This window comes from Phocoena sinus, chromosome 3 (assembly GCF_008692025.1).
Source record: "Phocoena sinus isolate mPhoSin1 chromosome 3, mPhoSin1.pri, whole genome shotgun sequence".
In the NCBI taxonomy this organism is placed as follows: domain Eukaryota; kingdom Metazoa; phylum Chordata; class Mammalia; order Artiodactyla; family Phocoenidae; genus Phocoena; species Phocoena sinus.
In genome coordinates, this window is record NC_045765.1 from 97,299,369 (window position 1) to 97,315,449 (window position 16,081).

A 16,081-nucleotide genomic window follows, 5' to 3' on the forward strand; every position below is an offset into this window, starting at 1 on the left:
GTGCAGGCTCAGTGGCCATGGCTCACGGGCCTAGCCGCTCTGCGGCATGTGGGGCATCTTCCTGGACTGGGGCACAAACCCATGTCCCCTGCATCAGCAGGTGGACTCTCAACCACTGCGCCACCAGGGAAGCTCCTAGATCTATTCTTACTATGTAAATTATTTTTTGCTGTTAAAAATGATATCTTTTTAAATAAAAACACAACTGTGCTTTATAACTCATTGTTGCTGGTATTTATAAATACACTTTATTTTTATATATAAATTGCTTTAGACATCTTGCTAAATTCTCTTTTTATTCCTAATGTAGAGATTCTTATTTTTTTATTTTTGAAAATCTTATTTTTTGATTTTGTTGTTTTATATAATCATATCATCTGAAAATAATAGAGACTTTGTTTTCCTATTTTCAATCCTTATACATTTTTATTTATTTTTTCATATCTTCTTATACTGGCTACAACCTCCAAAAAACTTTGATTAGAAGTGGTAATAGTGAAGTGGTAATGATGGGCATTCTTTCCCAGTAAGTGCTTTTAAAGAGAATGTTCTTAGTAATTTACCATGGAGAGTAATTTTACTGTAATTTTTTTTGAACCTCTCTATCATGTTACAGACCTTCCTTTTTATTCCTAGTTTGCTATTACTTAACTTCCAAAAGTGAGTATTGAATTTCATCAAATACTTTTCTGCAGGTATTGAAGTTATTATTGTTTTCATCCTTTATGTTAATTTAGTGAGTAACATTTGTAGATATGGTAATGTTTTGTAATGTACTTTCTGAGTTTAATTATTCTCAACAGGAGGGTTCCTCAGGAAACTTAGCTATAATGTTGGAAGTAAAGTCCAGTTGTATTCAGCAGAAACTCTGCAAGCCAGAAGGGACTGGCAGGACATATTTAAAGTGATGAAGGAGAAGAAACTACAACCAAGATTACTCTACCAAACAAGGATCTCATTCAAATTTGATGGAGAAATTAAAAAATTTACAGACAAGCAAAAGCTGAGAGAGTTCAGCATCACCAAACCAGCTTTACAACAAATGCTAAAGGAACTTCCCTAAGCAAGACACACAAGAGAAGGAAAAGACCTACAATAACAAACCCAAAACAATTAAGAAAATGGGAATAGGAACATACATATCGATAATTACCTTAAATGTAAATGGATTAAATGCTCCCACCAAAAGACACAGACTGGCTGAACAGATACAAAAACAAGACCCGTACATATGCTGTCTACAAGAGACCCAGTTCAGACCTAGGGACACATACAGACTGAAAGTGAGGGGATGGAAAATGATATTTCATGCAAATGGAAATTAAAAGAAAGCTGGAGTAGCAATTCTCATATCAGACAAAATAGACTTTAACATAAAGACTATTACAAGAGACAAAGAAGGACACTACATAATGATCAAGGGATCGATCCAAGAAGAAGATATAACAATTGTAAATGTTTATGCGCCCAACATAGGAGCACCTCAAAACATAAGGCAAATACTAACAGCCATAAAAGGGGAAATCGACAGTAACACAATCAAAGCAGGGAACTTTAACACCCCACTTTCACCAATGGACAGATCATCCAAAATGAAAATAAATAAGGAAACACAAGCTTTAAATGATACATTAAACAAGATGGACTTAATTGATATTTACAGGACATTCCATCCAAAAACAACACAATACACATTTTTCTCAAGTGCTCATGGAACATTCTCCAGGATAGATCATATCTTGGGTCACAAATCAAGCCTTGGTAAACTTAAAAGAATTGAAATCGTATCAAGTATCTTTTCCAACCACAACGCTATGAGACTAGATATCAATTACAGAAAAAGATCTGTAAAAAATAAAAACACATGGAGGCTAAACAGTACACTACTTAATAACCAAGAGATCACTGAAGAAATCAAAGAGGAAATCAAAAGATACCTAGAAATAAATGGCAATGAAAACATGACAACCCAAAATCTATGGGATGCAGCAAAAGCAGTTCTAAGAGGGAAGTTTATAGCAATACAATGCTACCTTAAGAAACAGGAAACATCTCAAATAAACAACCTAACCTTGCACCTAAAGCAATTAGAGAAAGAATAACAAAAAAACCCCAAAGTTAGCAGAAGGAAAGAAATCATAAAGATCAGGTCAGAGGGGCTTCCCTGGTGGCGCAGTGGTTGAGAGTCCGCCTGCCGATGCAGGGGACACAGGTTCGTGCCCTGGTCCGGGAGGATCCCACGTGCCGCGGAGCGGCTGGGCCCGTGGGCCATGGCCGCTGGGCCTGCGCGTCCGGAGCCTGTGCTCCGCAACAGGAGAGGCCACAGCAGTGAGAGGCCCACGTACCCCCCCCCCAAAAAAAAAAAAAAAAGATCAGGTCAGAAATAAAAAGAAATGAAGGAAACGATAGCAGATATCAATAAAACTAAAAGCTGGTTCTTTGAGAAGATAAACAAAATTGATATACCATTAGCCAGCCTCATCAAGAAAAAAAGGGAAAAGACTCAAATCAATAGAATTAGAAATGAAAAAGGAGAAGTAACAACTGACACTGCAGAAATACAAAGGATCATGAGATTACTACAAGCAACTCTATGCCAATAAAATGGACAACCTGGAAGAAATGGACAAATTCTTAAAAATGCACAACCTGCTGAGACTGAACCAGGAAGAAATAGAAAATATGAACAGACCAATCACAAACACTGAAATTGAGACTCTGATTAAAAATCTTCCAACAAACAAAAGCCCGGGATGCGATGGCTTCACAGGTGAATTCTATCAAACATTTAGAGAAGAGTTAACACCTATACTTTTCAAACTCTTCCAAAATACAGCAGAGGGAGGAACACTCCCAAACTCATTCTATGAGGCCACCATCATCCTGATACCTAAACCAGACAAAGATGTCACAAAGAAAGAAAACTACAGGCCAGTATCACTGATGAACATAGATGCAAAAATCCTCAACAAAATACTAGCAAACAGAATCCAACAGCACATTAAAAGGATCATACACCATGATCAAGTGGGGTTGATTCCATGAATGCAAGGATTCTTCAATATATGCAAATCAATCAACGTGATACACCATATTAACAAATTGAAGGAGAAAAACCATATGATCATCTCAATAAATGCAGAGAAAGCTTTCAACAAAATTCAACACCCATTTATGATAAAAACCCTACAGAAAGTAGGCATAGAGGGAACTTGCCTCAACGTAATAAAGGCCATATATGACAAACCCACAGCCAACATCGTCTTCAATGGTGAAAAACTGAAACCATTTCCACTAAGATCAGGAACAAGACAAGGTTGCCCACTCTCACCGCTATTATTCAACATAGTTTTGGAAGCTTTAGCCACAGCAATCAGAGAAGAAAAGGAAATAAAAGGAATCCAAATTGGAAAAGAAGTAAAGCTGTCACTGTTTGCAGATGACATGATACTATACATAGAGAATTCTAAAGATGATACCAGAAAACTGCTAGAGCTAATCAATGAATTTGGTAAAGTAGCAGGATACAAAATTAATGCACAGAAATCTCTTACATTCCTATACGCTAATGATGAAAAGACTGAAAGTGAAATTAAGAACACACTCCCATTTACCATTGCAACAAAAAGAATAAAATATCTAGGAATAAACCTAGGTAAGGAGACAGAAGACCTGTATGCAGAAAATTATAAGACACTGATGAAAGAAATTAAAGATGATACAAATAGATGAAGAGATATGCTATGTTCTTGGATTGGAAGAATCAACATTGTGAAAATGACTCTACTACCCAAAGCAATCTACAGATTCAATGCAATCTCTATCAAATTACCACTGGCATTTTTCACAGAATTAGAACAAAAATTTTCACAATTTGTATGGAAACACAAAAGACCCCGAATAGCCAAAGCAATCTTGAGAACAAAAAATGGAGCTGGAGGAATCAGGCTCCCTGACTTCAGACTATACTACAAAGCTACAGTAATCAAGACAGTATGGTACTGGCACAAAAACAGAAAGGTAGATCAATGGAACAGGATAGAAAGCCCAGAGATAAACCCACACACACATGGTCACCTTATCTTTGATAAAGGAGGCAAAAATATACAGTGGAGAAAAGACAGCCTCTTCAATAAGTGGTGCTGGGAAAACTGGACAGGTAGTTATAAAGGTATGAAATTAGAACACTCCCTAACACCATACACAAAAGTAAACTCAAAATGGATAAAGACCTATATGTAAGGCCAGACACTATCAAACTCTTAGATGAAAACATAGGCAGAACACTTTATGACATAAATCACAGCAAGATCCTTTTTGACCCACCTCCTAGAGAAATGGAAGTAAAAACAAAAATAAACAAATGGGACCTAATGAAACTTCAAAGCTTTTGCACAGCAAAGGAAACCATAAACAAGACCAAAAGACAACCCTCAGAATGGCAGAAAATATTTGCAAATGAAGCAATTGACAAAGGATTAATCTCCAAAATTTACAAGCAGCTCATGCAGCTCAACAAAAAAACGAACAACCCAATCCATTAATGGGCAGAAGACGTAAATAGACATTTCTCCAAAGAAGATATACAGATTGCCAACAAACACATGAAAGAATGCTCAACATCACTAATCATTAGAGAAATGCAAATCAAAACTACAATGAGATATCATCTCACACCGGTCAGAGTGGCCATCATCAAAAAATCTAGAAACAATAAATGCTGGAGAGCGTGTGGAGAAAAGGGAAGTCTTGCACTGCTGGTAGGAATGTGAATTGGTACAACCACTATGGAGAACAGTATGGAGGTTCCTTAAAAAACTACAAATAGAACTGCCATATGACCCAGGAATCCCATTACTGGGCATATACCCTGAGAAAACCATAATTCAAAAAGAGTCATGTACCAAAATGTTGATTGCAGCTCTATTTACAATAGCCAGGAGATGGAAACAACCTAAGTGTCCATCATCGGATGAATAGATAAAGAAGATGTGGCACGTATATACAATGGAATATTACTCAGCCATAAAAAGAAACGAAATTGAGTTATTTGTATTGAGGTGGATGGACCTAGAGTCTGTCATACAGAGTGAAGTAAGTCATAAAGAGAAACAAATACCATATGCTAACACATATATATAGAATCTAAGGGGAAAAAAAAAAAGGTCATGAAGAACCTAGGGGTAAGACAGGAATAAAGATACAGACCTACTAGAGAATAGACTTGAGGATATGGGGAGGGGAAAGGGTAAGCTGTGATGAAAAGAGAGAGTGGCATGGACATATATACACTACCAAATGTAATATAGATAGCTAGTGCGAAGCAGCCGCATAGCACAGGGAGATCAGCTCGGTGGTTTGTGACCACCTAGAGGGGTGGGATATAGAGGGTGAGAGGGAGGGAGACGCAAGAGGGAAGAGATATGGGAACATATGTATATATATAACTGATTCACTTTGTTATAAAGCAGAAACTAACACACCATTGTAAAGCAATTATACTCCAATAAAGTGATAGTTAAAAAACAAAACAAAACAAAGAAATGACAAAAAGAAATACTTACAGTTAAGCCTTTCATGCTACATGGCCAAGCCCTGTTCACACATGAACTCATTCAATTATTACAATGCTATGAGGTAGGTGCTATTATTTGTCCTTTATAGAGATGGGAAAACTAAGGCACGTGGCTTCCACAGCTAGCAAGCGGCAGAGCTGGGGTTTGAACAAAGCGAGGCTTTAGCATCCAGGACCTTAACTATTCTGCCAAACTGCTGCTAATACAAGCACCTGTAAACCATGATGTAAAAGAATATATAAAGAAAAGAATGTATATATACATGTACAACTGAATCCCTTTGCTGTAAAGCAGTAATGAACACTACATTGTAAATCAGCTATACTTCAATAAAAAATTATAAAGAAAAAAAAGTCTAGTTGTAAAATACTCTCATGATCATAGGAAAGGATTCTACTACTTTGTGCTTACGTAGACAATAGTAATGAATGCCATCTGGCATACTGTGTTTAAGCATAGGTCTAATAATATAAATGGGTTATCATTCCACAAAGTGTCCTTGTGCTGACAACTTCAGTGCCACAGAGTTAACTTCCTGTAATTAATACTGTGGCTAAGTGATGGTTGTTTTAGTGGGGGAAAAATATTTTGTGGAAGCCAGGAGGGTTCAAAGCTCTTTGTTTTTGGAATAAGAGAATTTTGCTGCCTCAAATCCTTTGTTAATTTAGTCAAGTTACACAATATGAATTGTATTTCTTGTTTTCTGTATAAAGTAAATAGCCACTGTAACTAATACAGTAGTTTAGAAAGGTGATTTGAAGTTTCACATTTCTAATTCTCTTTATTTAACATCAGATATTTGTAGTATCACAGCAACAGAGAGTCTTCCCAAGTCTTTCTGAGTTCATCACCTGTTGGTCTCAGGATGTGGTCATTTTTGAAATACGGTACAGACATTAAATTCTAGAAAGTATTAGCACTTCATAAAGAATTGGGGAAGTCTAGAAGCCAAAAAAAAAAGAAAAAATCATTCATTCTGAAGGCACTTAAGTGATAACATTCCCAGTTATTAACACATTTAGGTAAAGTCAGGCTTCACAGATATTTTCCCCTTAAATAAACAATAAGGAGTGCACTGTCAGTAGACACTGGATATGAGTGGTACTTAAATGCCTATTTACAGTACAGTTGTGGTCTCCACAAAGCTTAACTTTGCCATTAAACTTTATTGCTGGTGTTATTAGTATAGCTCACCAGGCATCAGAATAAATTGCTGGATTATATGCTCAAGTTTTTCCTTCATTTTTATTTTTCCTTATAGTATGTGGTACATTTCTAACTTTGAAGTAAGTTAGTATTATGTGTGGGATCAGTTGCAATAATAATAATAATAATAAGGCAGTTATTACCAAATTTCAGTCCTTATTAGAAATTGGGTAAAATTGGGATACCCTTAGGTGGTATGTGGCCAAAGAATTAACAAATCATGACCAAAGTGAATCAGTGCTCTGATCACATTCTCACTGGAAGATGTATGTAAGGGATAGGGACAGGCCAGGGAGGCAAATTATCATTAACAGAGAATCCTCAATGCACAGAACTAGAACAAGCTAGACTAGAGTACTGTGGTTTACAAAAACTTTATATATAATGTTCACCTTTTATACCTAGGAAATAATGTATTTGCCCCTAATGTCTCGATAGAGCAGGCCTAGATGGTTGCCATCCTGGCTCTGGTGGAAGGGATGATAGGGTCATTTGAAGAGAGAAGTTCTTTAAGTGAGTCTGCCTGAAGTCCACTTAACAATTTTGTTTTCATGGAAGGAAAAGAGAAGAATGAATGAAATGGTCACGCCTCCTCCCTTTTGAGACTGTGCCTTGACCTTTGGCATGGTAGCTTTAAAGAAGAGATGGGAGAGAGAGAGCCACTTAATACACAGTGAGGAATACTGCTCCAATGTAAACATATCTCTTTTGGACTATCAGAATCATCACCTCAAAAAGAAACTTAAGTACCCACTGGCAATCACTTCTCATTCTCTTCCCCACCCCAGCTCCCCAAAACTCTTTATTAATCTGCTTTCTGTTTCAGTGAATTTGCCTGTTCTAGACATTTCATATAAATGGAATCATACGCTATGTGGTCTTTCTCTCGCTTATCATGTTTTCATTGTCGTTCGTGTTGTAGCATATGTGACTACTTCATTCTTTTTTTTAATTAGTGAGTAATATTCTGTTATATGGATATATACCACATTTTGTGTATCCAGTTGTCACTTGACAGACATTTAAGTTGTTTCTGCTTTTCGGCAATTACAAATAATCCTTCTGTAAACATTTATGTGTAAGTTTTGGTATGGACATGTGTTTTCATTTCTGTTAGGTATGTAGCTGGAAGTGGAATTGCTGGGTCTTTTCGTAAATCTATGTTTATCATTTTGAGGAACTGCCAGACTGTTTTCGTGAGTGGCTACACCAGTTTACATTTCTTCTGATGATGGATGAGGGTTCCAATTTCTCCATATTCTCACCAGCATTTGTTTTTCTTGTTGCTTACAGCCATGTTATAGGGTGTGAAGTGGTATCTTACTGTGGTTTTGATTTGCATTTTCATAATGACTAATGATGCTGAGCATATCTTTTTTGTGCTTTTTGGTCATTTGTATATCTTCTTTGGAGAGATGTGTATTCATATCCTTTGTCAGTTTTTAAAATTAGGTTGTCTTTTTATTGTTGAGTTGCTAGTGTTCTTTGTATATTCTGGATATATAAAGTCTCAGCATCAGAATTTTTTTGTTTAATTTGCAGAAAAATAATTTGGAAAAGTACATTGTTGCAGCTTGGATTTTTCAGAAGCAGATGCCGAGACAAAATTTGGAGTGCAAGGTGTTTATTAGAGATCGACACTTGCGAAAACAAGGACAACGGTATTGGTCAAAGGGAGAAGTTGAACTAAATGCAGGCCTGACAGAACCTCAGCCAACCTAGCAGCGAGCTCTGGAGCAAATAGTGCCTGTCAGGCTTCTCCTGCATCAGGCTGAAATGGCTGGGCCTTTGTTTCCCCGCTTGGTTCAGTCAGCTCCTGAGGGTCAGTCAACCTGGGAAAGGCATGACCTTGAGTGAGGCAGTGCTCTGCATCTGAGGCTGACTCTTAAGTGGTGAACAGCTTGAGGCTGTTTGCTGAGTGTACTCCCTGCTACTGAGCAGCAAGTTCCCCTTGAAGGGGCATGGTGGGGGCAGAGGGTGGGTCATCTTAGTGTCTACAACATGCATATTATATTTTAAAATTCAGGTTGAACTTTGAGTTCACAAAGTTGAGCACAGATGCTAGTAAGAGTATTTATGGAATGAGAAAATTTGGTTCAGGCTTTGCAAATATGTTATCACTGTTATTTCATGGTATTGGCTACTTTTAAATCTTATGAAGATAGTTTCTGCTTGGTCAATTTGGCCTGGAGGTATGTACATTCATAATATAAGCTATATTTTATTGTTTATGTTTACCATAGAGTCTCTTAAGTAGCTAATGACATTTTAATTTGACCCCTATAAAAGATACTATTTGTTAGATTTACCCTGTTTTTCTGAAATTTTGAGCATATCTCCTTTTTGAGAATTATTTTGTCCTCTGCCATAGCTCTGCTATTTCTGTTCCATATTATGAGAACTTCATAAAAGGCTACTTAAATTATTTTTTCTTTTGTTGGGCTTCAAAATTGAGAGTTATCTAAAGAATTGTCTTAGCCATGTTTAATTTCTTAGATTCAGTTTTAGCATTGTCTTGCAGATATTCTAACGTTTTCACTCTAGCCTTGTTGAGTTTCTGTCTTTCTGCTAACCAGAAAGCAATATGAAACCTAACCGGATGACTACCAAGCTCGCAAGCTGTTAAAAAGACACAGTAGTACAATATTAGTTTCTTCTAAAATCTTTGTATTTGATATTCCTTAACTTTTGACTCTTTCTTTTAGATGCTTGATTTGCCAAAGTACTGTGAGGAATGATGGGGAGTAATTTTTTTTTAATAGTTGTATAACAAACTTGATGAGTAGTTTGTTTCAGTTTGTTTCCAGTTTAGGGATTACACTTTTTATTGATTTATTAAATTTTTTATTATAGTACAGTTGATTTACAATATTGTGTTAGTTTCAGGTATGCAAAATGATTCAGTTATATATATATATTTTTTCAGATTATTTTCCATTAAAGGTTATTACAAGATATTGAATATAGTTTCCTATGCTATACAGTAAATCCTTGTCACTTATTTATTTTATGTATAGTAGTTTGTATTTGTTAATCCCATACTCCTAATTTATCCTTCCCCCCCTCCATTTCCCTTTTGGTAACTATAAATTTGTTTTCTATGTCTGTTTCTGTTTTGTATATCAATTCATTTGTTTTATTTTTTAGATTCCACATATAAGTGGTACCATATAATATTTGTCTTTCTCTGTCTAACTTGCTTCACTAAGTATAATATTCTGTAGGTCTATCCATGTTGCTGCAAATGGCAATATTTCATTCTTTTTTATGGCTGAGGAGTATTCTATTATGATGGGGAGTAATTTTTATCAATCTTAATTCTGAATAGCAAACCAAATAGGTTGAGACAATTTTGGTGGACAGCTTTTGTCTGTATATATGTAATCAACTTCTTCCAACTTGTCTAAACTCCAAATTGTAATACTCCCTGATGACATAAATTAGTACACAAGAGTGAAAAACTTTTGTAGGATAAAGAAACTAGAATTATTTTCCTAGTTGAAGTTGAGTAGTTTGACTCTATCAGCCAGTTGTGGCAGTGACCTAATAAGATAATGGATGTGAAAGGACTTGGTGACTTTGTAACATGTGCATTTAGGAAATAGTTGGAATAGTGTTCTTCTTTGGACACAACTTTAATCTGAATGAAGGTAGAACTCACATACTTGAACTTTTCCAGACATACATTTTAATAAGATTAGACAAGAATATAAACAAACTATATTAAAAATTAATTTAAGTTCCATTATAATTATATTCAATATAGTCTTGGAAACCCAAGTCAACTCAACAAGTACTTATTATGGGGCTTAATTGTTTATTCTAAGAATTCACCCAAATGATACACATTGAAAGTTTCTCATTCCTATAAGCTGGATGATGAGAATATTCTTTTTGGCGTTTGAGCACGTAGTAATTGGAACCAAATTATTTCTAATGTTATGTGGATTACTAATATTTATAAAGGAATTTATAGTTTGTAAAATGTTTTTGTCTACATTTTTTCGTATGATCTTCATAATCCCCCTGTAAAGGGAAATGCTCTTATTTTCTTTGTTATTCCCATTACTTAGGTTAGAGAAGTTGTGACTTTCTCAAGATCACTCAGCCACTAGGTGGTGGAATTGAGGCTAAAAACCTGAATTTCTCCTCCCAAACCTAAAACATCACTTTGCTTGAGAAACTGAGGAATTACTTTAGGTGTGTTTGGATTGGAACAAGATATTCCTACTCTGAGCTAAACCTTGACCCCACATATAGATTACATTCTCTGTAGAAGCCACCATTTTCTATGCACTAAGAGCCCATATTACCCTGGGCCTTGTCTTCCATGTCTTCTTCAGCCTGATGCCCTTACTCTTCTTTAGCCTCTTCCCCAGTGCCCATATGTCTGTACACACACACACACACACACACTATCACACACACTCTCTCTCCAAAACATACATTTTTCACACTATTGACTCAGAACTATAAACTGTCCCGGATTGTTATGAACTAAACGTTGCTGATGAGGAGCTTCTGAGTAACATGCATATTTTAACTGTAATTTGGGTAGATGTTTTGGTTCTTCTTAAAGCTGTGGTACCAGTTCAATTACTGTGTTTTTGATTGCAAGTAAGCTTTCATGAGCTGGATTTCAGAGCCTGATTTAGCATAGATTCTTTGGGGGACCAAACCAGCTCCAGGGGTCCCAGCGACTTAACCCAATTTTACTCGTCCTGTGATATGTTTTGTACTTTCATCATTACATTCAGAATGTGAGGTGGAAAGGCCTTCTGTTGCAAAATAATCTATATCTAGGTCCTATTTAATACCTGCCTAAAAACAAACAGATGTAGGAAACTAAGGCTTCTGTGTATCTTTGTGTACATTTTATAAGTGCTCATGCCATATTTTGAGCAAATAGGGCAAATAAGAAATATTCTACTGTTTCATGTTTTGAAATGCTCACTGGATAAAGATTACACATGACAAGTTATTTATAGCTTTATTTATACATAGTGGATTCTCTGTTGGAACCATAGAAAGGAAGAAGATACGATAATTGCTTTGTGTAGTTTGCAGAATGAAATCGCAAACTGAGATGTTTTGAATCTAGTTTATATTGTAACCATTTCTAGGAAACCATATTTAAACAGCAGTGGTTATCAGGAAGTATACAGCATGTCAACTGTGTCGCAGTTCACATCAGTAAAAACCTTCCACCGCTTTATTCCCTATAAACTAACCTCCATCAGATAATACTAAATAAACTATGTCGAGTGCACATATTAATATATATACATCAAATGTATCAAACGGCTTGCTGGCTGCATTTGCAGTAGTGTTTATCTGTGGTCATGCATGTTATAACTCTGAATTTTTATGAGGAAAACTAAATTGAGAATTTATAATGTTCCTGATTTAGTTTCAACAGCTGTGCCACAGCCAAGGAAAATAACTCAAGAAGATAAAAGTCTAACAGTGAATAAGAAGGCGATAGGCAGTTTGCTTCTTGCTTACCTGCTTTGTATCTGCTGCTATAAAGTTTAGGGTCAAAGATAGTAGTTAGTAGTCTCCTAACTTATATATCATCACTTCAGTGAATTGCAACGTGTGTTTTTGGGTTGTCTTGTATAAAATAAGCATAATGATTATTAATTGATATTTGATCTTGGGAGTCTTAAAAATGATTCTTTAAAATGTGAATTGTATTTTATTCCCTATATCTCTTACTCATTTATTTGCGAATTTGACAAATATCCATTGAGCTCCACAATGTATCAGACATTGTGCTAGGGACAGTCATGATACCTGTGCTCATGAAGATCAAAGTCTTAAAAGGGGAATGTGTTATTAAACATTGTAGAGCAGTTAGAGCTTTTTTTCAAGTTTTATTGAGATATAATTGACATATAACATTATGTGTATTTAAGACATATAATGTGATGACTTGATTTATGTATGTTTTGCAAAATGATTACCACAATAAGGTTAGTTAACACATCTATAACCTCACATAGTTACTTTTTTTTTGTTTTGTGGTGAGAACTTTTAAGACCTGCTCTCTTTGCAACTTTCAAGTATACAGCACAGTATTGTTAACTTTAGTCACCATGCTGTACATTAGATCTCCAGAATTTTAAAATATGAATCTTGAAAATGACTCTAGCATCAAAACTATTTTATAATTTCGCCTTCAGTGAAACAATCACAATGAAATAATAATATAAATTGTTCTGTTTAGAAATTAGACTATTTGAGGCCAGTGAAAAATAACCTAACAGTTTACATTTAGAAGAAAACTGAATTGGCAGAGGGATAGAGTAAAAAAATGCAAGAAGTCTCCTATAGATAGTTAATTTGGTTTTGGAATTGTTAGCAAAGAGCACTGTATGGAATCTCTATCATCATGAACATTTCTGTTTCATTTCTGCTACAAGATGGTAGATAATAAGGAGTTGCCGGAGAAACGTGTACACAAACTTGTGGGACTTGACAGATAAAACTAATTCCTGAAAGTAAATAGATAACCCTTACAAATATTGCTTTTTCTTTTTTTTGTTTTGATGTACGCGGGCCTCTCACCGTTGTGGCCTCTCGCGTTGCGGAGCGCAGGCTCCGGATGCGCAGGCTCAGCGGCCATGGCTCAGCGGCCATGGCTCACGGGCCCAGCTGCTCCGCGGCATGTGGGATCTTCCTGGACCGGGGCACGAACCCGTGTCCCCTGCATCGGCAGGCGGACTGTCAACCACTGTGCCACCAGGGAAGCCCTGATTTTTTTTTTATAACAGTGTTGTAATGATCAGTCTGGGTCTCATATATTTTATTTGTGGCAATTTGGTAGTTTCATTTGGTCACGAGAGAGTAAGCCCCACCCGGGCCGTGACCATGTTTTACTCACCATTGCACCCTGGTGTCTTGCACATTGCCCACCCTATAGACAAAAATACGTGTCTTGGGGCTTCCCTGGTGGCGCAGTGGTTGAGAGTCCGCCTGCCGATGCAGGGGACGCGGGTTCGTGCCCCGGTCCGGGAAGATCCCACATGCTGCGGAGCGGCTGGGCCCGTGAGCCATGGCCGCTGGGCCTGCGCGTCCGGAGCCTGTGCTCCGCAACGGGAGAGGCCACAACAGTGAGAGGCCCGTGTACCGCAAAAAAAAAAAAAAAAAAAAAAAAAAATACGTGTCTTGAAGGAATATAGACATATTTCATCCATGTAGAATTTACAGAGTTTTGAGTTACCTATTCACAGAAGAAAAACAACAATTACTTCCATGCTAAGTGAAAATGCTTTCCCAGTCAAAAATAGTCTCATATTTTAGTTATTCCTAGGTTAGGAAACTTCACATTATTGAGAAACAGTAATATCACTAGTAATAGCAATGATCAGCTGTACACACCTTCTGTAATATTACTTCTTCTCAACCACTATTATATGAGCTACACTTTATAAATGAGGAATCTGAAGATTTTTGGATATTAAGTGATTTGTCCCTGGCCACAGAGCTGTTATTAAGTAGTGAAGCTAGGATACATTTACAACATTTAAAAAATATAAACCAACATGTGTCGGACACTTAATTACGCAACAGGCATTATACTAAATGTTCTACATTTAACCTCATTGTAACACCATGAGGGAAGCATGATTATCATTTACATTTTACATATGTGGAAAGTGAGGCTTAGAGAAGTTAAATAATTTGTCAAGGACACAGGCTAGTTAGTAGTAGAGCCAGAGGGCCCTTCCTCTTATACTACCCCACCTACAGTTAGAACTGAGATAAGGGCAGCATTGCTTTATGACCCTGGGAATGTTCATAGTTTAAAAATATTATTTTAAGTATTATTATTATTTTAAAGCATTTCCTGCTGTACTCTGTTAATTATAAAAATGCCTCAGTTTTTAAAGATAATTGTACAATATACCTCTGAGTGGAAACTGAAGTTTGCTTTCTGGGTAGTAAGTAAATCAGAGGAATATTCAATCTTGTTTATCGCAGTTTTTATGTAATTTCCTTAACAGTATGGATTGACTGTTTTAATTTCATTTAATTTTTTTCCACTGTATGTGTTACATTCTTTTCTTTTAAACTTTAGGAATAGTGTTTTGTGTTTTTTTTTCCCTGTTTGTGGGCACCCTGGGAGAAACTGACTATTTATAGTTTAAATGTCTTCCTTTTGGCCAAGGCAGAGCAGCATTCGATTTTAATAAATCGTAAGTTTATATTACGATTGTTTACTGGAGTGCCATTTATAGAGTATGGCTTCCAGACATAGAATTTGACATAGTTTTTTTTTTAAAAGGGCTAATTTTTTCCCTTAAAGTTGTATTTTGAATTACATTAGAGGTAATTTATGGCTACCTTAAGTATTTTTCTCCTTCTGCCTGTCTGCATGTCCTGGGAAAAAAATATTCTGACCTTGTACATGACATGCTGACAGTTTATTTTAAAAGAAATGTCAAGTTTTAGAAACTACATGGAGATATTTTTAAAAACATTAGATGATAGGGAACTACACCTAAATAGTAAGTTTAGCTCAGTTCAGTTTAGCAGCATTAGGTGTCTGTGTGTATAGTGTTGTGTTTGGTGATATGAGAGACATCAAGATGACAAAAAGTTGATACCTTTATCCTGGGGCTTGTAATCTGTTAGGTGACCCAGACAAATACATAAATAACTATAATGCAAGGCAGGCTATGCTAAGTACTACGGCATAGGCATCAACAAAGTGCAGTGGGAAATCAGGATAGAGAGATTAATTCCAATTGGGAGGATCTAGGACTTTCTCATGGAGTAGGTAGGATTGAGTAGAGCTTAATTTATTGCTTTCATTCATTCTAGACTGTCTTCTGAAGATTGATGTCTATTTCCTTGAGGTCTTTAATTTTGTTGCCAATTTGGATAAGCATGGCACACATCCAGCAGGGAGGTCCAGATGAAAAAGAAAAGACAACAGCCCTGAAAGGTACATACTTAATTTGCTTTTTCAGGATATTTTCATTGTGCCTAATAAAGGTATAGGAATATTTAGGTGACCTTACATTCATTTCAATTCTAAAATAAGAATATCAGTACTTAATCTATTTGTAATTATTTGTATCCCGTGACTACCTCAGTTTCTGAGATATAGTATGTACTCAGTAAATAAATCATAAAATCATGTGATTTTACAGATGTAAGAATTCTTAATGCTTTTCTTATTCCAGGTCATGTATTTAACAGTAAAACTAACACTAGTGGTCTCTTGAGTCAAGACTAGTGCCCTTACCATATTTTTGTTGTTTGAAATGTCATACTAGGTTAGGATAATG

The 16,081-nt window shown here is 36.1% G+C and overlaps 1 protein-coding gene across 4 annotated transcripts in view; it reads left to right on the forward strand.

Moving 5' to 3' along the window:
* FAM172A (family with sequence similarity 172 member A) overlaps nucleotides 1-16,081 on the forward strand; it is a 428,631-nt gene that overhangs the window by 23,508 nt on the left and 389,042 nt on the right. For 3 of the 4 annotated variants that reach the window (XM_032625780.1, XM_032625777.1, XM_032625779.1), the window contains exon 2: nucleotides 15,612-15,735. The exons of the other annotated variant lie outside the window; for it this stretch is intronic. In XM_032625780.1, the coding sequence (XP_032481671.1) occupies nucleotides 15,630-15,735 (106 nt within the window). In that variant the 5' untranslated portion in view covers nucleotides 15,612-15,629. The remainder of the gene's footprint in view (nucleotides 1-15,611; nucleotides 15,736-16,081) is intronic. 4 annotated transcript variants of the gene reach the window in all.